This window comes from Geotrypetes seraphini, chromosome 3, assembly GCF_902459505.1.
Source record: "Geotrypetes seraphini chromosome 3, aGeoSer1.1, whole genome shotgun sequence".
In the NCBI taxonomy this organism is placed as follows: Eukaryota; Metazoa; Chordata; class Amphibia; order Gymnophiona; family Dermophiidae; genus Geotrypetes; species Geotrypetes seraphini.
Window position 1 is genome coordinate 88,108,899 of NC_047086.1, and position 24,619 is coordinate 88,133,517.

Here is a 24,619-nt window from a genome sequence, read left to right on the forward strand (position 1 = left end):
GCATTGCGTTCTGTTATGCTCGGGCCGGTCTCTCACTGGAAGGTGCTGTTACGGCCCACAGGGTCAGAGCTATGGCTGCTTCTGTGGCTTTCCTCCGTTCCACCCCCATCGAGGAAATCTGCAAGGCTGCCTCTTGGTCCTCAGTTCACACGTTCACTACTCACTACTGTCTGGATATCTTCTCCAGACGGGATAGGCACTTCGGCCAATCTGTATTACACAATTTATTTTCCTAATGGCCAACCATCCCCCCTCCCTCTCTGTTAGCTTGGAGGTCACCCATACGTTAAGAATATGCTGCCTTCTTGTCCTGGGATAAAGCACAGTTACTTACCGTAACAGGTGTTATCCAGGGACAGCAGGCAGATATTCATACGTCCCACCCTCCTCCCCGGGTTGGCTTCTTAGCTGGCTTATCTTAACTGGGGACCACGCACTCCTCCGTCGGGCGGGAAGGCACTCGCGCATGCGCGGTGCGGCCAACTAGAACTTTCTAGTTAAAAATGTCCGTACAGGGGCTCCGTCGGTGATGTCACCCATACGTTAAGAATATCTGCTTGCTGTCCCTGGATAACACCTGTTACGGTAAGTAACTGTGCTTTCTAGAGTCATGATATTGGCAGCTTGGGAGTGCCACACATGAAAATATAATGCCTGCTTATCCTCAGAAAAATCGAAAATACTTACCTGTAGCAGGTATTTTCCAAGGACAGCAGACATATATTCTCACAACCCACTTACCTCCCCTAGTTGGCTGCTTAACTTTTTTTTACTGAACTTATGGTCCTGAGAGCTGACATCAGACAGAAAGGCACCGGAATGTGCGCGGTATTGACACTGCCTAAAGATTGAAAGAGACAGTGCACTTGGCAGTGTCTGTACCGGGTTCCGTACATGATGTTGCCCACATGTGAGAACATATACCTGCTGTCCTCTGAGAACACCTGCTACAGGTAAATATCTTTACTGTATCTATGTAGATACAAGGCTGGGTAGATCTTTGTATATCTGCAGCTATTTGTCTGTAGAAAAACATTTTACAGTGTACAATATAATTAGAATTTCTTACTTTAGGTTTAACCAGTTAAGAATGAATAGAATCTGATGTAAAACTGTTGCAATAGGTGTTCATAAGATAAAAACTAAAAAAAAATTTCCCTGGCTTGTCCTGTATTATCCACTCAATTTTTGTGCCTTCTGCATTAATTACTCCTAAATGACACAAATGTATATACAGTATTTTGGTTCCACAAGAATAGCTATCTAGCAATAGCAACTATGGAACAAAAACACCTCAGAGAACCCCTAATTAGCTTGAAAATAAACACCCAAATTCTAAGAATAAAAGCCCTAAATATAATTCAGAGAAACTGATGACAAGGAAAGACTAAGAAGCCCATATAGTCCGACCATTTATGATGAAGTATCAATGAGCTTCTTGATCACAAGTGTTAGCTTCTGATCCTCCCAACCAAGAAATGTCTTTACATATCTCAGTGTACTTTCAAAATAATATGCTTTTCCTTCAAGTAATAAAGGATTTAAATTTAGAACAGGTGTGATTTAACCAATTATAATTCCTTTTTCTTTTTGTTTTAGCAGCCTAGTCCCATCCGGAGAGAAGATAGGCCAGTCAGCTTTTATCAGCTTGGATCAAATCAACTTCAGTCTAATGTAGCATCTTTGGCAAGAGATGCAGCTAATATTGCTAAAGATAAACAAAGAAGTTTCATGCCAAGTATATTACAGAATGAAACATATGGGACAGTGCTTAGTGGCAGCAATCCTATCACTCCAGCTGCTCTGCCTGTTACAACAAGTGGCCCGCCTCTACCCCCAAGGAATATTGGCAAAGGTAAGAAATAGGAACCTAATATTTAAATAACCATGCTGCTTACTTTTTTGGTCTGCTGCTACAATATTTTTAAGCAGTTTAATACAAATAAAATATGCAGTACTTAGCTGCATTAGATGATGTAACCTAAGATTTCACCATAAAAAGTTAAAACAAAGTAGCATCTTAGATTCTTGAGCCATTAACTAAGATGTTACACAATAGAACTCTGGATCATGAAATTGCATCAACCTCTGGTGACCTGGCCGAACGGAAGAATTCTGAAACCAGTTTGAGTCGGAGGCTAGATGCAAGAAGAATCTTTTTCTTTCCTTTTCCATCCCTCCACCCACCTCAGCTTGAACCAAGACCATTGTCAATTCATTTTGTTTATTTCAGTTGTTAGTCCATGCTTCTGAAATTGCACAGAATAGTTGATATATATATATCAACTTTCATAAATGTTCAGGGAGACCAGTGTCCAGGGTTGGTGTCCCTTTAGGTGAGTTCCCCAATCCAGGCTGAATTCATCTGTATTGGGACAAGTGAAAAAGGTTGAATTTGGAAGGACACATTTTAGTCATCGTGGAATGGGAAAGTCACTAAATAGAAGGTACTTCTCTAGAACACTTAGGCATTCCTGGTGTCTGTGAATGTTTTGATTCTACAGGGACCTTAAGATCCATTGGACTTTTCTCACAAGACGCGCCACAGATGTGACAGGGACTGCTGCAGCTTAAGAGCCAACATGATCACAGGCAGGTCATGCTCTAGAAGACTTGAGCAAAGAGCCAGTGAGTTTGTTCTGAGCCTCAAGCAAAAGTTTGCATGCATAAACCAGAAGGCACAAAATGCTGTTTTCGTTGAAAATGGATACATCTGGAACTTTGCCTCCAGCATCAATCAGGGTTCAGTCCTGAGCTTTTGGCAATGAATTCCAGAAGTTGAGGACATACATTTTCCTGAAGAACTGACATGCAAATAGTGCTGAAGTATGAGAAAAAACATCCAGAATCTAGTTCCACCATTAAACTTGGACAGGCATTCTGATAAGCAGAAGGAACAAGTGAAAATCCACTTTCTAAGTACAGGGAAGGAACCAACAGAATATGCAAAGCAGGAGAAAAAGCTTTTCAAAGAATAGTAAACACAAGAACAAATGGCAAGTTCACAAATATAATGGGAAGTATAAAGTGTTACTCGAACCATACATGGATCAACCTCAGACACATGAGTGGTTAAGAAGAAGAAAAGTGGAACGTAAGGATGAGATATTGACAATTGCAGCTCAAGACAGCAGATTACGGACAAGATGGTTCACAGCAAGCATAGAAAAAAATTAGTACAAAAAGGAATCCAATAGGGATATCCAGTGTCTCTTCTTTTTGCTTTAGCAGTAGATCCGTTGCATACAGCAACTGAACCAATCCACAAAGGAGCACAAAATTTTTTTACATATGCAGATGATATCCTATTATTTGTCCTGAATCCTAGGGATTCACTACCACCTTTGATGAAAAAGATTGAACAGTTTGCATCCCTGTCTGAGTACAAAATGGATAAAGCAGAGAGAATTCTGTTCAATACAAGTAAGACTGATCTCCCAGATAATTTTCTCTTTCAGATCACCACGGCTGGGTTTAGATATCTTGGTGTTCGGCTCTTGGTCCAATGCGGATTTATTCTGGCATAATTCTATTCCCCTGGTTGATTCCATACAGAACAGTACGAATCAACCGGATATAGCTAATAGAATTAAGTCCCAGTGCTGAAGTGATTCATCCAAATGTACCTTACGGAAGAAAGTAGACCTGACGTGGTCCATTTTTCAGCTAAAGAGCTTGCCTCAGGGGTACATATATTGTCAGATGAGTGTTCATCTTAAGGTTTTGTGGAAAAAATACTGGATTGATGTATCGAAAAGGGCTGCTAACTGAAATTAAAAACTGCTTTTGCCACCAAAAGCAACTAAAGCTGATGTCTAGTATAAGCTTTTCAAACAAGTAGATGTCCAGCAAGAAGGTTATAGAGTCCTGGGTTTGTTTGTGACTTTTGATTCGTTATGTTCCATGCCTACTTTTCTAGACCTTGTTTCTTTGATTTTATTTTTGTGCAGTGATTCCATATGGAAACAATTGGATGACTGGTGACATCCACTGTTGACATGGTGGGGACAAGTGGTGATAGTGAAGATAACACTAGCCAACACTCATTTTGGTGCCTCAAATGTTAGACCTGTTTCTGGGTAAATTTGATCAGCTGATCCCAAAAATGGCACAAGTTTTCTCCTATTAGCTCTAGTTTTTGAGATATATTTTGAGATATGTGCTATATAATATTCTTCATTCTTCTCGTCCATTAGAAAATCAGGATATTTTAATGTAGTGTTTAATATCTTTTAAGCATGAAGGAAACATATTCAAAATTAAAAGAAAAGTGTGCAAAATGAAAATCTACTTATTTCATACCAAAAGCACAAGTTTATGATACAAACTTTCTAGTCATTCAACACACAAGAAGCTCCTTTTGTAAGACGTCAGAGAGTGGGATCTGCCAGGACAATCCCGCATAAGATTCCAACAATAGTCTGCCATCATGAAGACTAACTAACACCGTATGAAACATTTCAATCCTCTGAAGCAACCCGCTGTACTCTGTAACACTTCTGGACATGTCCAGAAATCCTCTTCTGTAATTCTGAAATCCTCTTCTGTAATCCGCCTTCAACCACAAGGTAATGGCGGAATAAAAATCACTAATGTAATGTAATGTAATCATGTGTGCATCCCATCTTCCTTGGTATCTGGCATCCATTGTTTTTATGTCTTGGTGAAATCTTTCACCTTGCTCTGTACTTAAGTCACCAAGATTCTCTGGAAAGTGATCCAAATGGCTGTGCAGATAATGAACTTTAACACTCATGTTACAGCCAAGCCTGTTGAAATGAAAGAGCATATCCTCTACTAATTGTGTGTAGTTGTCTGCCTTCTTGTTGCCAAGAAAGTTTTTCACAGCAAGAACAACTAGAGCTGATATGGTCTATCCAATGCTATTTTCTGAATCAGTACACCAAATAACCCCAGGAACAGGTCAAAAACCCAAGGCACCAAGAAAATTTTTTTTTTTGGTTGGCCTGGAATGGGGTTTCAGTAATAAATTTAACAAATCAACTTTCTGAAGATGAGGAAAAGCCTCAGACTCCAACCTACCGCAACAAGTTTCTTGCTCACAGAGAAACCTCATTGGCAGAAAACCTCCTCTCCTTCCGTTGTTTGTTTAAATGTTCAATGTGCATCTTCCTTCTGCAGTAAAATTCCTGTGAAGCAATATCCTTAATATGTGGTGTCCACCATTCATTCAACAATGACAATTGACTCTCTACTTACAGTTTTCCAAAAAGGTCAATAAATTTTCACTTATCTCTACAAAGATCGAACAGTCTTCACAACTCGCCTCTCGATTAAAGCCGATGATGACCAGTCAGTGTTTCGCTGTAGCTGTGTCAAGGCTAAAATTGTTTCAATAGCTCTGGTGTAATCATTGAGTTCAGCACTGCTCCTCACCAGCATTTAATAACCACAAAACGAACACATTAATAACATTGTGCCAAACCCTCCCCTAACCAGAGCAAAAAAACTTTTACTCAGTTTGGCACTGTTCCTCCATGCTCACCGGCATTGCAAAACTGGCTGCTCTGTCAGATTCCTTTTCTATGATTATATCTGATGTCATTGCTCCACCCCCCTTCTTTGATCTTATTGATTTGTCAGAAAAACAAATACCACTCAACCTGGGAGTGCAAACCTGCAGGTTCTTCTGACACAAGTTGAAAGATCCATTCTTGTTCATGCTTCATTAACGCTACTTTCCTGTCATAATGACCTTCTTGGGATATGGTTCACAATACAACATTTCAAAGATGACAGTGAATGTTTTAATAATAGAAAATGCTGAAGAAGAGGTAGAGAATGACATGGGTTCAAATTTTCCCCTATCCCTCGTCCCTCGTTTTCCCGTTCCATCCCAGCAAGTTCTTTTCCTGTCCTTTCCCCATTCCTGCAAGCTCTGTCCTTATCTTCACAAGCCTCAAACACTTTAAAATCATAAGTATCTGAGGCTTGTGCAGTTAAGGCAGAGCTTACAGGAATGGAACAGAAACAGCAACAAAACTTACAGGAGACAGGCTCTCTCACAAGTCAAACTGCTCCAATGCTCCCCAAATCTAATCTTGAACCATCTTGTTATCTGTCCTACATAAATTTTAGGACATGTACAGATAATGATATATACTACAAAACTGGTACCACAGGTGGTGATCGAAATATTCAAAATATTGAAGGGAATAGACTTAGATAAAGACAGACTGTTCACACTCTCCAAGATAGAGAGAACGAGAGGGCACTTTCTAAAGTTGAAAGGGGATAGATTCCATACAAACGTAAGGAAGTTTTTCTTCACCCAGAGAGTGGTGGAGAGCTAGAACGCTCTTCCGGAATCTGTTGTAGGGGAAAACACCCTCAAGTTTCAAGTTTAAGTTTCAAGTTTATTCAAATTATTTGATTGAACACTTTTCCAAATTACAAAGCGTTGTACAAAAAATAAAAATATGATTTTAGAGAAATCACTTATACATAATACATTGATCAGACCTACATGGGTAATTGCTTTTTAAAACCACGGGAAACAATAGGAAAGAGGGGAGGAAATACAATTTTTTGAAGAAAAAGTACATATAAGGGAAGTACATTAGGAGGGTAGAAGAAGAGGATTGCTGGCAGAAGTGGGGTCGAATAAGAGAACTATTGGAAATCTTGTTTTGGAGATGGCAGAAATCGTTATATTTTCAGTTAAAGGCTTCTTTAAAAAGAAGGCACTTTAAGCTACTCTTAAATTTCTGCAAATCTTGTTCAAGTCTTATATATAAAGGAAGAGAATTCCAAACCCCTCCAGGGTTTCAAGACTAAGCTGGACAAGTTCCTGCTAAACTGGGATGTACGCAGGTGAGGCTGGACTTATTTAGAACACTGGTCTTTGACCTGGGGGCCGCCGCATGAGCGGAGTGCTGGGCAGGATGGACCACTGGTCTGATCCAGCAGCGGCAGTTCTTATGCTCTTCAAAGGAAACAACTATTTTGTAATAAGGTGCACAAAAACTTTGTACAGTTCTAAAATGGATAAATTACAAATTACTAACAATAGCTCTGCAAATTTATTTCTCAATTCTGTTAGCACTCTGGGATGATACTGTTCAGTTTATCAAATTGACCCATTATGTCTTCCAGTGTTAGAGATTTATTTGAGTTTCTCTGGGTCATCAGCTTTGAATACCATTTCTGGCACTGCTGTCTCCCCCACATCTTCCTCTGTGAAGACCAAAGTAAAGAATTCACTTAATCTCTTCACTATGGCCTTGTCTTCCCTGAAAGCCCCTTTTATTCCTTAGTCGTCTAGCGGTCCAACTGATTCGTTTCCTGGCTTCTTGCTTTTAATATACCTAAAAAAAGTTTTTACTGTGTGTTTTTGCTTCCAGTACAATCTTCTTTTCAAAGTCTCTCTTTGCCTTCCTTATCAGCGCCTTGCATTTGACTTGCCATTCCTTGTGCTATTTACAATTATTTTCAGTCGGATCCTTCTTCCACTTTCTGAAGGATTTCCTTTTAGCTCTAATAGCTTCCTTCACCTCACTCGTTAACCATGCAGGCTGCCATTTGGTCTTCCTTCCTCCTTTTTTAATACATGGAATATATCTAGTCTGGGCTTCCAGGATGGTAGTTTTAAATAACACCCACGTCCTAAGTATATTTTTGACCTTTGCAGCTGCACCTCTTTTTTGCCGTTCTCATGTTATAGTCTCCTTTTTTAAATTTAAATATTATTGTATTGGATTTGTTGTATGAATTTATTCCAGGGGTTATATAAAATCTGATCATGTTATCACTGTTATGAAGTTGCCCTAGCACCATTACTTCCCAAACCAATTCATGCACTCCACTAAGAACTAGGTAAAGAATTGTTTCACCTCTGGTCGGTTCCAGAACCAGCTGTTCCACAATCTCCTTAAATGTCCTGATGTTACTTTTACCCAGTCAATATCGGGGTAGTTGAAATCACCCATTATTATTATGTTACCCAGTTTGTTAGCCTCCCTAATTTCAGCATCTGTCTGTTCATCCTGGTCAGGCAGATGGTAATACATTCCTATCACTATCTTTTTCCCCTTTACATATGGAATTTGTACCCATAGGAATTCCAAGGTGTGTTTCTGCTCCTGTAGAATTTTCAGTCCATTTAATTCAAGCCCTCCTTAACATATAACACTGCGCCTCCACCAGTTCAATCCACCCTATAACTGTGATATAGTTTGTACTCTGCATGACAGTATCCCATTGGTTATCTTCCTTCCACCAGTTCTCAAGAGATGCCTATTATCTATCTTTTCATTTAGTGTAATATAGTCTAACTCTCCCATCTTGTTTCTTAATTTTCTGGCATTTGCATACAGACATTTCAAACAGTGTTTGTCATATCTATAAGTAGTGCTTTTGACTTAGTTAACCATGGTATACTACTAGCATGTTTGGATTCCATCAGAATTTCAGGTAGGGAGTGGAATTGGTTTCAAGGGTTTTTGAAAAATAGGTCTTACCAGGTAGTCAGTGCTGGACAATACTCTACCAGATGGGTAAATGAAAGTGGAGTCCCTCAGGGTTCACCGCTTTCTCCAACTTTATTTAATGTTTATCTAGCACCTTTATGTTATTTATTACATAATTTACAAGTAAAATTTTATGTTTACGCAGATGACATTTCAATACTTATCCCTTTAACCAAATTCACTTCAGAAGTGTTAAATTAAATAGCTTTTATTCATACACAAGTGGAAATTTGGACATCTACATTTAGATTGAAATTAAATACGGGTAAATCAAAATTCTTTCGAGCTAGTCATAATGAAAAAATTACTGATACAACTCTACTTTTAAACGGTCAATCTTATTCGATATCTCCTATGCTAAAAATTTTAGGGGTTATTTTAGATCGGTCCTTATCTTTTAAGGTCCATACAGATTCACTGGTTAAGAGATGTTTTATTGTCCTCTGGAAGCTGCGTATTATTAGGAAATATTTTGATTTTATATCATTTAAAATCCTGGTCCAATCTTCAATCCTTTCAATATTGGATTATTGTAATGTTATTTATTTGGGATCGTATAAAATAACCACTAGCTAATTAAAAATCATACAAAATATAGCTATTCATTTGATTTTAATTTGAAAAAACACGTTCATATCAGTGCATACTATCAAAAGCTTTACTGGCTTCCGTTTGAGGCTAGAGTGTTGTTTAAATTTGGATGCATTTGTTTTAAAGTATTATTTGGCTTAGCACCGGCTTATCTTGCTTCTTATTTTAGTTTTTTATTTTTAAGAAAAAATATCCGTAGATCTGGTTGGTTTTATTTTCCTTCAGCAAATGCAAGTCATTACAAAAAATTTTTGGATAGGACCCTAGCATTCCAAGCAGGATTAATGAATTCATGTTTGAATCTTCTTGTTTCTCCATTTCTTACTTACTATCAATTTCAAGATCTTAAAACCCATTTATTTAAACAGTATAATAGACATTATTGATTTTCATATTATCATGTAGTTATAATGTATTTTTTATCTTTTTACCTGCACTTATTTTAGTTGATATCATGTTATCCTTATTCATTAGTTTTAGTGCTTGTATTAGTTACTCTGATTTTATTATGTATGATGTTATTATTATGTTGTATGCTGAGTACCTAACTGTGTAAACCGCTAGGCAGTATATAAAAATAAATTATTATTATTAAATCTATTTACAATTTGCTCAGCAGTTGGCATGGATAATTTTCAATCTTTAAAATCAGCCTGCTCTGTAAGGAAACCTGGTCTGCTTTGGCCCGTATTGCAACCTCGCTATTGGGATGCTCTGTCTTCCCTTTTAAAGATACTTTGTTCCGAATCATGCTCTTTTGAGCGATTGTCGATTTCCCCCAGTTTCTAGTTTAAAATCTGCTCTATCTCCTTTTTAAATGTTGACATCAGTATGACTCTAAAATTCCATCATTTAAGTTCACCTTGGTTTATTTCACAGAGATTTAGCAAGAAGTCCATTTTGACAGGGATATAGGGTGGACTAAGGGGTGCTATGCATTGCCTCTCAGCTCACCCCCTACCTTTCCACACATTTGAATCATATCTTTGCTGGTGGGGATGGCCAGGCCTTGCCAACTGAAGAGGTCCACTGCTCAAGTCTCCACCTATGCTGCATGAGTAGCGCAGAATTCATCTACATTCTCAGGCTACACAGGCGGGGACTCTGGGCAGTGAACATCTTTCGCTGGTGAGATTTGAGCATTCTTGTCATCTATTAAACAGCTGCCACAATTTTGGAGGGGGTTTAAGCAGAAAGTGGAGTGACCAAGGTCCCCCTCCTCCCAATGGAAATTCCTCTGATATTTCGTGCTTAGCAGTATGAGGATGAAATCCCTGCTTTTGTTGCTACAGTTGTTAGTTACCTCAGTTGAAGCCTCTCATAAAGCCTCTAGCAGTGCTTGGAACAGGAAACTAGTGCTGACCCAGCTGGTGAAAGATCTTTTTGCACCTAGATTCTATGAAGTCAGGACCTGATCTGAATGATGGCTTATTAGATGGTAGTTGCTTAAGCTCACAGAGAGGCCAGTGCAGAAATCTTGGTGTGACACCCCCCCCTTGACAATGTCCCTGCCTTAGGTAGTGGGAAGAAGGATTTTCAGGGCAGTCACTAAGGGATGTTGAACCTGGTGGGTGGTTTTGGAAGGAGCCAGCTCATGTGAGCAGGGCCAGAAAAATGCTAAAAAGGAATTGTGTTTGTGGAAAGAAGGTCCTTGGTTGCCTACCCCCACCAAAACCCTAGCACTGAGGAGGATGTCCTGGGAATCAAGACAGTTGAAATCTGCGGTGCATGGTGTCTAAAACCCCTGCTACGTGGCAGTGGGTATCTTCAGAGTGTTCCCGGCTGGGACAAGGAGTGTTTGTGGGAAGAAGACTCCCTGGGTAGGAGGAGTGGGAGTGGAAGTGCCTCAGTTCTGGCAGGACTTTCATTGTGCCAGTGGAAATACCCTGTTCCTGAATGAGACAGAAAGATTGAGGACACTGTGAGAATGAGACTCTGGAATTTGCATGTAGCATCTGAACCAATCCACAAAGGAGTACAAAGTTATTTAACATATGCAGATAAAGCATTTAAGGGAATAGGATGGCAATTAACACCTCTATTTCCTGACATTTTAGCAATTGAATTGGAACCGGGTTAGAGTATAATTTTCCTCTGTTTGAACTGTGATCTTGAAGGGAAGAGTTTTGGGGATAAACCACTCTTGACATTTTTGAACTGTAAATGTAAAGTGACCAATTATGACCTGTATTTGAGTTCCCGTTAATAAAGCAAGTTAAAGTTAACCACTGAGACTTCTGACTGTTTTATTTGATAAGAGTTTAAAAAAAAAAAAAGATGCCCAAGAAAGAGTATCCTTTGTCCTAATGGGATTTATCCCAACCCCTGGTGTACGCCCAGCCTGAAATCAGACTCCTTGTTTTGTAGATTCTGATCCAGGTACCTGACCCAAAGAGCTAGATGGTGCCTAAAAACTTTGTGAGTCAGACCAGGTTTACTTTTCATTAGTGCAAAGTAGTTTCTTAACACATGCATTAAAAAAAAAAAATATTTGCACCTAGTACAGTAACCAAATATGTGCAAATAAGCTGTGCACAAAATGAGTTTGCTAACTCAATGAATGCATGCACACATGGATCTGTGCTAGCAGTAGCTATATTTTGCATAGAATAAAATGTTATCAGCATCCAGAGTTGTGCATACATCTGCCTGTGTGCTGGAAAGCTATTTGGATATTGTTAGATATATCTTTTTCCTGGAAAAGTATCTCTCTTTGGATAGTTAAAGTTAAGCCATTTATAGTCTGCTATAGCCAATGATTAGTTCATAGAAAAGAAGCTAGATCAGTAAAGTACTTAAGATAAGCTAGTTTACAATACAGATGAACATTACCCTATTGTCCTACTGTTATCTACAAAGATTATATTTTCGAAACAAGTTTTAAGCACCTTTTTAAATGCATTAAAATTTGGTATAGATCATAAATAAGCTGGGAAAGTCGACCATGTAGAAGTGGCTTGATAAGGAAATAATGTAGTAAACAGCTTTTTAAAAAATAATTACCTTGGGGCTAAGGACTTGCAATGATATATAATCGCATCTCGAACATTATAATGCTGACTAGCTGATGATATCCATACTAGTTTGTTTAATTTGTTGTTAATTGTTTTGATATACTATTTGTATTACCCTAATTTTTAATTGTACAACCACCTTGAAATACATGATAAGGTGGTATATCAAATTTTTAATAAACTTGAGGTGTTGGACCATAAAGATTCTGAAGAATAGACAGACCAATTTAAATATTACTTGGCCTTCACTGGGAGCGAATGTAAAACAATATACACATAGGAAGGTGTAATCATATCAAATTTTCTCAATTTATAAATCAGCTGAACTGCTGAATTTTGAACCGTCTTGTTATTTGTGGATGTTGTGGCATAATGGCACTTGGCCTTGTTGTAATGAATCGAACACCATCACAGGCTTTATCCTGACGATCTCAAGAAGATATTGAATGCTTGAGTGTTTGGAACGCCATTGATAGATGACTACTCCAGAGTCTACATATTTAGCTATTAGTGAAGTATGTTAAATTTCTGTTATTTTCCACAGTAAAGTGCAGATATTGAAGGTTTGTTTAATAAAATACTACTAATGCCTTTTTATCACTGTATCAGTGCTGAGTGAAAACATAAAAGTTATAGCTATAATACCAAGAAATTTGCTCTATTAAGCAAAAATAATAGCAAATTTTAAGAAAAATGGAACTTTATGTAATCAGTGGCTTTGAGCAAACCCAGGATGGGCTTTTAAAAATTATTTTCTGATCAAGCACAATCAGATTCATGGGAAAAACTTCAATTTGCACAATTTTTCCAACTTTAAGGTTTTCTGGACATCCTAATGAACACACCACATTCTATAAAGGCATCTGTACGCCAAGATGTCATTACAGAATACTAGCATGTTGGCATCGACATGCCTAAAATTAGGCATGAAACGTTAACGCCAGGTCAAGAGCAAACATAAATATTTGTGCCTACATGTTCCCTCATCTGTATGTAATTTATAATTACTGCACATATGTAATTTAGAGACACTCTCATGCTCTGCCCATTTGTACCCCACCCTCCTATAGTTCTGCCCTAATGCACCTGTGCACTATTCTATAGAATAGCTTGTGCACAGATGCATGTAAGTGCCAATTTTATCAGCACTTACACAATTATAAAATTGCCCTTTAAATTTGTACCTGAGACAATGGAGAATGAAGCGACTTGCCTGAGATGACAAGGAATACCTTGGATTCCCTCGTTCTGAACTCACTGCTGTCGCCACTAGGCTACTCCTCAAACTCCATAGGGGCTACTCTAGCATGAAAATTAGTTATGCGTGAGCAGTGAAAGGCTTTTTCCTTCAGTGTTGCTTATATGACCCACTTAAGTGATTGGTGAAATGCTGTCTTTGAAGAACACTTATTTCAATGGCTAATATTCCCACAATCCAAAGATATTGTATATAAACTTTCTAGGTCTTGGTAGCAGCAGAGAGAGCCTTTGTATTGTTTATATGTTGGCCCAAAAGAAGATTAACCTGCAATTGTGGCTTCCTTTAGGAAGACCAGAGTTACATAGCTCTGCATTACAGGATGTAAGTTAATTACCGTATATGGGATCTTTTTGTTGGGCATTGCACTATTTTTGTACTACCTTTGATACAAAACAGAATAAAAGTTGTTGAAATTAAAAAAAAAATAACATAGCTCTTCCATTTTTACTTCCTATTGCAAAGTTTTGTTTGTAGAAATATTTTCTGGAAATATAATTTAATGCCCCAAAGGAAAGAATCTGGAATATCTGGAATCTAGGACTTTTTACAACATACGTAACATGATATTTTGTATAGCTTCATCATGTGAAGAGCATTTATTTATTTTTCATAGTTCAACCTTCCGTTCTTGGCAGTGGTATTCAAACCATATCTTCAACAAATACCATATGGAAAGCAAATTCAGTAGGACTGGAACACATAGGCAGACAGAGGTCTTCATCAGATCCCCCTTTAATTCATCCTCCTGTACCACCACTGCGTATTACATCCACTGCAGCAAGTATGTTGTGTTCCATGTAGTTGTCTTTGTGTGTATTGCCACTAGAACCTTTGCTTGTCTTTGATTTCTGAGATTTGAAGTCTGGAATTAGGTAGCACGGTTTTGGCTCGTAGTATGAGAGCATACAACTGTAGATTAACTGAATCTTTTTCAGTAGAAGTTAAAAGTGAGATAATTTCAGGAACAATAAGTAATTCTGGCCCCAGAGGGCTTACAGTCTATCTGTAACTGAGGCAATAGAGGGTTAATTGAATAGCCCAGTGTCACAAGGAGCATCACTAGGATTTGAACCCAGGCATCTTGGGCTTTCAACTTTCTTCTTTAAATAGTATGCTACGTGTCCAAATTTCCTGTTGTTCATTTAGCCCCAACTGCTCAGAATATTAAACACTGGTGATAATATTTCTTCTAAGAGGGGGCTTTATTCCTCATGCTGCACTCTGATTTAATCTAACTTGCCTTCTATCAGATTGGAAAATGGGGGCACTTGTTGATTCTATAGTCTGCTGTCTTCTTTGTGTTTGAATTTTTTAAATGTTTCTCTTGTAGGTTGGAAGGCTGGAAAATGTGTGAAGAAATTGTAGTACCACTAACAAGTCTTTACTTTAACAAAAAAGAACAAAAATCTGATTTGCATAAAGTGATTTTGTTGTTCCCCCTTTTTAACTCAGTAATGACATTGCTCTGAAATTAATGCCTGGCTAATAGATGATAGCCAAGAGAGAGAGTGAAATAACAAGGGGATTTATCAGACAGTGCTAACAAAGGAGATACAGACTGCAGCGCCCAAGAAGAGCAAAATATAGATATTAATATAGAGAAATATAGCATTATAACAACTGAACTATATTATCTGGTAATTTTGCTTTCTGACATATTCAGAGAATTATTTGTGAGGCTTATTTGGTGTACAGTTTTAAGTCAAGTCTATTAAAGTATTCGTGAGTCAGGAAAAGGAAGTGAGTCAGATTTGTTTCCTAAATTTGTGATGAGATTTCTGAGACTATCTCATGTACAATAGACTAGTAATTTTGCCAATTACTGTTTGTTTTTTTAGATCCTCTTTTGCCAGTTCCACCTCCTCCGGTATCAAAGACAGCCAGCGTTATAGAGGCATTGAACCAACAATCAAAGCAGTCACCACCACCTCCTGTTCCACAGATCAAACCTGTACCACCCCCACTTCCACCACAACCCCCAAGTCGCATTTCACACAAAAAGCCCACACTTGGGTAATTTTTGCTACTGTTGCCTTTGCATACATATTTGCTTTAAAGTTTTGTAATGTGTTTAAATATAGATTTTTCCCTATATTTGCTTAAAATGTTACCAGATCTGTGTGGTTGAATTAACATAGATTTATAGGTATCTTCTGTTATGAATTTCAAAGGGGGAATGCTTGTGAATTCTTTTGTTGGTGGGGGAGATTCTTAAATGTTAACTTAGGGCTTCTTTTACAAAGGTGCGCTAGCAGTTTTAGTACGTGCTACAACGCCTCCATAGAGCTTGCGTTAGTATTTTTAGTGTAGCGCGGGGTTAGCGTGTGCTAAAAATGCTAGCGCACCTTAGTAAAAGGAGCCCTTAGTCTTTGGTTATGTTCCTTCTAATCCATAGAACTCTGATCCCGATGAGAATCGAAGGTGTATGTTTTTTCTTATGACTATTGCAAGTTTCTGTAGAATACTAGCAATTGTAAATTGTAGAAAAGATAAACACTGTGATAGAGAATTCTACTGCGGGCCAGCAAGGTAAATGCTCCTACATTCTTAGAATTCCTATGAGCATCGGAGCATTTACCTCGCCGGCTCACAGTAGAAACCTCTACCATGGCTTTGTTAAAGGAGCCCAAAGTGAAGTGGACCCAGATGGGAAGAAAAGGAATAGTGGAACCTCAGAACCAGAGGGTACAACAGTTTATTAGAAAACCCGATACAGTCCGGGTTTCGGCCAGTACGGGGTTGTACGATTAAAAGCTTCCTTAGACAACCAGATGCAAAAGAACATCCAACTGGATGTAATTTACTGTTCTGGTAATTCTCAATTTGGATGTTCTTTTGTATCAGTTGGTCTAAGGAAACTTTTAATCATATGACCCCTGACACAGGCTTTGGCCAAAGCACAGAGCTTAAAAGGGCTTGTTGCTTCAGGATATGCTGAGGCATCCTGTAGTAAAACCCCAAGGTGTTTCAGAGATTTTCTTGGAAGAGGTATGTCAGAGCAGAGTGGGCAGGAACGCGCAAATCAGTTAGCAGAGCCACATTATCATGCACTTGTGGGATTAGTACGTGATCCCTTACCACCTACAAACTGAGTGGTGGTCAGGGTTCACACGCTAATTTTTGTTAATGGTCATGTGCTAATGTCATTTTCAAGCTGAGGAAAATATGGCCTCAGAGCATGGAAAAGACCCTTGTAAGGATGTCCTAAGGCCACTTTTTACCACAACTCAGTAAAAGAACCCCATGGTGTCCTGCATTTAACCAAAAAACAAGGTTTAGGGCTTCTTTTACTAAGGTGCGCTAGTGTTTTTAGCATGTGCTACAGATTAGCGTGCACTGCCCTCCACGCTACGCGTAAAAACTAACGCCAGCTCATGGTGGCATTAGCGCCTAGCGTGCGTGGCAATGCAGCACGCACTAAGTGCGAGCAAAAACCGCTAGCGCAGCTTAGTGAAAAGGAGCCCTTAGTGTCATTGTTAGGATGGAATGAGTAGAAGAAATCACTTGTAAAATATATGGACATAGATGTGGTATAATGCTTTCATACCAGTGTTACAAAGAGTAGAACCACCAATCTGCGTTTTTTACTTAAGTAAATTGGCCTTCAAATGAGGTTATGAATCAAAGACCCAAATTATCCCCAACCCTCTGCTTAGACAGAGATTTTTACCCTTTTGTTAACAATGGCATTTATATAAAGGCCTTTGTGATCCTTTTACAAAACTGCAATAAGCACTGATGCATGCTTACCATGAGCTAGAGACACTTACAGTGTAAATGCGACAATTTGCATATGCACAACATGCGCTAAATAAATAATTAGTATTTTTATGGAACGGGGTGTGTTTGGGAGTAGAGGGTATGCTAGAGAATGACACGGGGACAAATTTGTCCACGTCTCTGCAGGAACTCAATTTCCCCGTCCCATCCCTGCAAGTTTTGTCCCTGACCCTGCTCCATTCCTTTAAGCTCTGCCTTAACCGCACAAGCCTCAAACATTTATGATTTTAAAGTGTTTGAGGCTTGTACAGATGAGGACAGAGCTTGCAAGAATGGGGCAGGGATAGGAAAAGAACTCAAGGGGACGGGATGGGAAAATGAGTTCCCGCGGGGATGGGGAAAAATTTGTCCTCATGTCATTTGTGCATGGCATTGCTACTCAGCGCATGGGGCACTGATGCGCACTAACTGATTACCACAAAGTTAGCGCATAGGCCTTTACTGCCTACAAAATGGCCGTATACTAATTGCACTATTAGCATATGGCCATTAATTCTGGAAATAGGAAGATTGGCCAATTTTCAAGCATGGCGCAAGCGAGCTTAGCGTCTGGGAAAGACCCATGTAAAGGGCACACTAAGGCTACTTTTGCCATGGCTTTAGTAAAAAGACCCCTTTGTGACTCATTATTCAGTGAAATTGTCTGAAAATATTCTTGATAAAAATAAGTACAGTGGAACCTTGGTTTGCGAGTAATGCGGTTTGTAAGTGTTTTGCAAGACGAGCAAAACACTCAGCAAACTTTTGTCTCGCAAACAGAGCACTGCCCCGATAAACAAGCACTTACACTGCAGGAAGCGCCACTTCAGAGGGATTCCTCTTCCGTCCGTCGGCCAGCCTTCCACATCGGGTGCCTTCCGCATGTTGGAGAGCCTCTATCTGAGCCTACGTAGCCGAGTGCCGTCCCACCTGCACGTTGCGTATGACATGTACAACGTCAATCATCGATGTGCGTGTCATACGCAACTTGCAGATGGGACGGCAACTCGGCTGCGTAGGCTCAGATAGAGGCTCTCCAACAAGTGGAAGATACCCGACGTGGAAGGCTTGCCGGCAGACGGAAGAGTCATCCCTCCGAAGCGGCACTGCGGGGTTCTTCAGCGGTTGACGGATGGAGGAGACGGTGCTGCAGCACCAGCACCCCTGGGCCACCTTTTGGGTTATTGAACGAATTGTCTATGTTGCCACTATTTTCTATGGGGCACTTTGCTTTGATATACGAGTACTTTGGATTATCCTAGGACAAGCAGGCAGCATATTCTCTACATGTGGGTGACGTCACTGATGGAGCCCCCTAGCGGAAGTTTTCGCAAGCAGACTTGCTCGAAGAACTTCAGGCTTGCGATTGGCCCGCGCATCTGCGCGTGCCCCTCCCGCCCTGCCTAGGGCATGCATCTCCTCAGCGTATCTTCAGTTCAATGTTTGCTGCGGAGCCAGAAGCACTGCTCCCTTACTTTGCTCGTTCTCTTTGTCCCTCTTGCATCGTGGCTTATTTGGTTTGTTTCCTTTGAGTCGCTGTGCTCGCGTCTTTTATTTTCTTTATTTTCATTTTTTTCCGTTCGTACAATTTTGATCGGCTTCCCGGTCTTCCTCTGGCCGCCTGGCCTCGCGGGGCCACGGCTTTCTTTTTTCTTATGTCCCGGCCTCATTCCGGCTTTAAAAACTGCACTAAGTGCAACCGGGTTATCTCCATAACCGATCCTCATCGTTGGTGTGTGGAGTGCCTGGGTACAGAGCACCGCGCTGAGTTGTGTCCCCGTTGTGCGGGCTCTTCGTCAGACGGTGGCCAAGATTCTTCAACTCTTTGGCCCCATGGATCCTGCGGGACAGGCCTCGAGCTCGGCATCGAAGTCCCCGTCGGCCTCGAAGGCTCCGGCCTCGGCCCCTCCTGCTACTCCGGCCTCAGGTAAGTCTCCACTTTCCTCCTCAGGTGTGCCAGCAAAGCAGCCTTCCTCGGAGTCTCATGTCAGCGCCGCCTCGTCGGCATCTTCGAGACATCACTCTAAGCGTGCCTCCTCATGTAGGGAATACTCTTCTTCGAAGTCGCCCCCAAAGGAGCGCACTGCTACACCTCCGACCCACCTACCTTTGGTCTCGGTACCTATGTTCGAGGACATGCTTAAGGCTATTATTAGCACACAGTTTTCTTCAGTGGTAAGCCAACTAGTCCTGACCTCGACGCCTTTGATCTCGGTCTCGACCCAGTCGCGGTCTGGCCAGCCTGAGCATCCTCTCGTCTCTTGAGATCTTCCTCGTAAGACCCGTCAGGTTCCCTCGAGCGAGTCTTCCTCCCCTGAGTCACCGTTGACTTTTCGGGGATCCAGGCCGGGGACCACTTTTTCCCCTGCTACTGCAGCGAGGCTCGCCTCTTCTAAAAAAAACCGGTCTTCTCCTCCCTGTTGGGGCAGGTCTCCGACCTCGAGACCCTCTAGACACACGCTTGTCCTCGAGTTGAACTCTAGTGTCTGTTTCCCTTCGAGGCGCTTACCGGCTTCTCAAGGGCCTCCTTCAAAGCCAGTTGGGGAATTTTCCTATACCCCGTCTTCTCCGAGGCTTCCCCAGCTGTTTCTTCAGACTCCGGGGTCTTCCCCGGTCCATCTGGCATGGGGCCGTTCCTTGATGCCTCCTACACGCCTTAGTCGAACCTCTTCGGTCTCCCATTCATGGAACTCTGAGGCCCCGGCTTACTATTCCAGGGAGGTTTCTCCCTCTTTCTCAGCTGCACCCCGATCTCGGTCGGAGTCTCCCCCGGAAGATGAGACTTCTTCTCGGACCTCCTCCTTTTCTCGTTTCATCTCTGACATGGGCAGAGCTCTGAACTTAGATTTTCAGTCCGACTCCCGCTTTACTCAGGAATACCTGGCGGAATTGGGAGTTGACAACACGCCTCGTGAGGCGCTTCACCTCCCGTTGCATCAGGTTCTCCGACATATGTTTCTCCAGAACCTGGAAACACCATATGCTGTTACGGCTATTCCCTCCAAGTTGGAGTCCCGTTATCGGACTGTCCCGGTCAAAGGGTTTGAAAGTGCTCAGCTTTCCCACCAGTCCTTGGTGGTTGAGTCTTCCTTGAAGAAATTGAACCACTCGAAGGTTTACGCTGCTGTCCCTCCGGGCAGGGAGGGCCACACAATTGACAAATTTGGTCTCCGCCTTTATCAGAATTCGATGATGGCGAACCGTGTCCTTAATTACAACTTCTTCACTTCCTACCTCTGGTTCTGTGTCGATGTCCTCCGCTCGTTCCGGAGCCTCGGTGTCGAGAGTTTCGTCTCCTCGAGGAGACCCTCTCCCAACTCCACCTGTATATGTTTCAGGCCTCTTACGACGCCTTTGAATTGTCCTCGAGAGTTACAGCCTTTGCCATCGCCATGCGTCGCCTCACTTGGCTCCGGATTGTGGACATGGATCCGAATCTGCAGGATCGCCTTGCCAATCTCCCGTGTGTGGGTCATGAGCTCTTTGATGATTCCATCGAAGCTGCCATGAAGTGCTTCTCGGACCACAAGCGGTCCTTCGCGTCTCTGATGAAACTTAAGCCAAAGGCTCCTCCGGCTCGCCAATATAAAATTCCTCTCCGGAGATACCTGCAAAAATCCACTCCTGCTGTCTCGAGGCCTCCTGCAAAACGGCCCCTGCAGCAGCAGCCACGTCAACCTAAGACTCAGCCGCCGGCCCTGGCGAAGACCGAGTCGTCCTTTTGACAATTCCAGTCCGAGCCTTCGGGCTCCCTTCCTCCTGGAGCCTTCCCTCTTTCCCACTGGGTATAGAAATGATGGAGAAGACCCCTGATGGGGGAGTCTTACCACCGACAGTTGGGTACTGTCTATCATCCGGGAGGGGTACTCCCTCCATTTCAATCGCGTACCCTTGGACATGCCTCCAAGATAGTTTCCTTCTGCTCAGTCTCAGCTCCCTCTCCTTCTGCAGGAAGCTTGGCCCTGCTTTGCCTTCGGGCGGTCGAGGAGGTTCCCCCGGAACAGTGGAACTCCGGATTTTATTCCCGGTACTTTCTGGTATCCAAAAAGACGGGGAATCTACTTCCGATTTTGGACCTCCATGCTCTGAACAAGTTTCTGGTCGGGGAACGATTCAGAATGCTCACCCTTCCCACGTTGTATCCCCTCTTGGACGAGGGGGACTGGCTGTGCTCCCTAGACCTCAATGAGGCGTACACGCACATTCCGATACACCCGGCCTCTCGCCGGAATTTGAGATTCCGGGTGGCGGATCTCCATCTCCAGTATCGTGTTCTTCCCTTTGGCCTGGCGGCCTCTCCGAGGGTTTTTACGAAATGTCTGGTTGTGGTAGCTGCGGCCCTGCGTCTCTGCGGCCTGCAGGTGTTTCCCTACCTCAACGACTGGTTAATCAAAGCATCCTCTCGCGACGAAGCCCTTCGAGCGACGAATCAAACCATCGTGCTCCTTCAGAGTCTCGACTTCGAAGTGAACTTTCCCAAGTCTCACCTCTGCCCGTCTCAGTCTCCCGAGTTCATTGGAGCGGTCCTGGACACGGTTCGTCTCCGCTCCTTCTTGCCTCGGCCTCATCAGGAGGCCCTTATCCGTTTGTGTCGAATGGGGACCCATCTGCCCTCACCGCCAGTTCGACTCATGATGGTCCTCCTAGGTCACATGGCCTCCATGGTTCACGTGACTCCTTTTGCCAGACTTCACTTCCGCATCCCTCAATGGACTCTAGCGTCCCAATGGAACCAGGATCGGGGACCCTGTCACTCGACTCATTGTCATGACTCCTTTTTTGAGGCAGTCTCTCCGTTGGTGGATGCTCTCTTCCAATCTTTCCAGAGGTTTTCTGTTTCATGCTCTTCCTCCACAAAAGGTCCTCAAGACGGACTCGTTGACCTATGCTTGAGGGGTTCATCTGGACGGTCTGCGCACCCAGGGTCTTTGGTCCCGTACCGACCGCCTTTGTCACATCAATCTTCTGGAGTTTTGAGCGATTTTCCTGCTTTGTGACCGGGTGGTGCTGGTTCGCACGGACAACCAGGTTGCCATGTATTATATCAACAAACAGGGGGGCACGGGGTCCAGGTCCATGTGCCTAGAGGCAGTGCAGCTTTGGGATTGGGCCATCCGCCGCAACATATTCATTTGAGCTGTCTACATTCAGGGCCAGCAGAACTGTCTGGCAGACAGGTTGAGTCATCTGCTGCAGCCCCACGAGTGGTCGCTCCACTCCGGGACCCTGCGTCAGGTGTTTGCTCGGTGGGGGACTCCGGACGTCGATCTGTTCACGTCCCCCTTCAATCATAAGTTGCCCCACTTCTGCTCCAGGGTTTACACCCCTCTCAGGATTGAGGCGGATGCCTTCCTTCTGGATTGGATGAACGAGTTCCTGTATGCGTTTCCTCCATTCCCTCTGATTCTCAAAACTCTCGTCACTCTCAAGTCCACGAGTGCCACCATGATTCTAATAGCTCCTCAGTGGCCCCGACAGCCGTGGTTCTCCCTTCTGTTGCAACTCAGTGCCAGGGAGCCTCTTCCTCTACCTATTTTTCCTTCTCTGCTTACACAGAGTCGGGGTTCTCTGCTTCATCCCAACCTCCAGTCTCTGCGCTTAACAGCTTGGTTCCTCGAGACTTAATGCCCTCATTCCAGTTCTCTCAGCCTGTGCTGGATGTCCTGGAGGCATCTCGGAAGGAGTCCACTCGCCACTGTTACCATCAGAAGTGGATCCGTTTTTCTTCTTGGTGTGCTACTCGACAGCTGGAGCCTCTCTCTGCCTCCTTGTCTGCTGTCCTGGATTATCTGTTACACTTGTCTGGTGCTGGGCTCAAGTCCTCTTCAGTTCGAGTCCACCTTAGTGCCATTGCTTCTTTTCATCAGCCGATTGACGGGAAGCCTATCTCTGTTTATCCTGTGGTTTCCCGCTTCATGAAAGGTTTTTTCCATGTTCATCCGCCCCTTAAACCTCCTCCGGTGGTTTGGGATCTTAACGTGGTCCTTGCTCAATTAATGAAACCTCCGTTTGAGCCGCTAGCGTGAGCTCATTTGAAATATCTTACTTGGAAAGTTGTGTTTCTTATTGCTCTCACTTCTGCCTGTCGGGTCAGTGAGCTTCAAGCCTTGATGGCGGACCCGCCTTTCACTGTCTTCCATCATGATAAGGTGGTTCCCCGTACCCATCCTAAGTTCTTGCCTAAGATTGTTTCTGATTTTCACATCAACCAATCCATTGTTATTCTTGTGTTTTTTATAAAGCCCCATTCTCACCCTGGAGAAGTGGCTCTACATTCTCTTGATTGTAAGTGTGCGCTGGCGTTCTACTTGAAGCGCACCGCTCCTCATCATTCTGCTCCCCAACTGTTCCTCTCTTTCGATCCCAATCACTTGGGTCGCTCTGTTTCTAAGCGGACCATTTCTAACTGGTTGGCCGCTTGTATGTCTTTCTGTTACACTCAGGCTGGTCTCTCCCTGACGGGTCGAGTCACAGGCCACAAGGTCCGAGCGATGGTGGCGTCTGTTCCTTTCCTCCACTCGACTACCATCAAGGAAATCTGTAAGGCTGCCACTTGGTCCTCGGTTCATACGTTCACCTCGCATTACTGTCTGGATGCTTTCTCCAGGTGTGATGGCCATTTCGGCCAATCTGTTTTGCAAAATCTTTTCTCCTGAACTTGCCAACTCTCCCTCCATCCCCTTTTTAGTTAGCTTGGAGGTCTCCCACATGTAGAGAATATGCTGCCTGCTTGTCCTGGGATAAAGCACAGTTACTTACCGTAAGAGGTGTTATCCAGGGACAGCTGGCAGATATTCTCGCAACCCACCCACCTCCCCGTGGTTGGCTTCTTTGCTTGCTATCTGAACTGAGGACACGCTGAGGAGACGCATGCCCTAGGCAGGGCGGGAGGGGCACGTGCGCATGTGCGGGTCAATCGCAAGTCTGAAGGTCTTCGAGCAAGTCTGCTTGCAAAAACGTCCGCGAGGGGGGCTCCGTCGGTGACGTCACCTACATGTAGAGAATATCTGCCTGCTGTCCCTGAATAACACAAGTTACGGTAAGTAACTGTGCTTTATGAGCATGCTTCTGGAACGAATTATGCTCCTAAACCAAGGTACCAATGTATTTTCTTTTTTTTAGTTCAATATTTTCATTGAATTAGTTGTAAGAATGAAAACCAAATACAGTAAGTTCACTGTTGCAGAACATATAGGAGGCAGATTTCAAAACCACCCACATTGTTGCAAATTCCTTGGATACTTTTACCCAAAAACTTTAGAGCAATTTCTTAAAGGGACAGAAGAGGTCATTAAAAACTGCTTAGAAAAAAATATACATAATTTTTATGCATTTTTCTCTCTTCAGCTACTCTTTCCTTTCAAATTAACACATGCAGTTTTGAAATTGCACAGCCTAACCTTCCTCTGAAACTACCTGCTTTTTTATTCAAGTAAAAATATGTGTGTATTGTGCCCTGCACATTCTTTTATGTCAGACAGCCAATCTATCCAGATAAATAATAA

General features: G+C 42.5%; 1 protein-coding gene across 9 annotated transcripts in view; it reads left to right on the forward strand.

Moving 5' to 3' along the window:
- Positions 1 to 24,619, forward strand: part of ASAP2 (ArfGAP with SH3 domain, ankyrin repeat and PH domain 2) — a 317,096-nt gene that overhangs the window by 266,871 nt on the left and 25,606 nt on the right. For 4 of the 9 annotated variants that reach the window (XM_033936956.1, XM_033936960.1, XM_033936959.1 and 1 more), the window contains 3 exons: positions 1,600 to 1,855; positions 13,969 to 14,136; positions 15,194 to 15,368. In XM_033936956.1, the coding sequence (XP_033792847.1) occupies positions 1,600 to 1,855; positions 13,969 to 14,136; positions 15,194 to 15,368 (599 nt within the window). The remainder of the gene's footprint in view (positions 1 to 1,599; positions 1,856 to 13,968; positions 14,137 to 15,193; positions 15,369 to 24,619) is intronic. The other 5 variants (XM_033936958.1, XM_033936961.1, XM_033936963.1 and 2 more) reach the window with 3 other exon arrangements.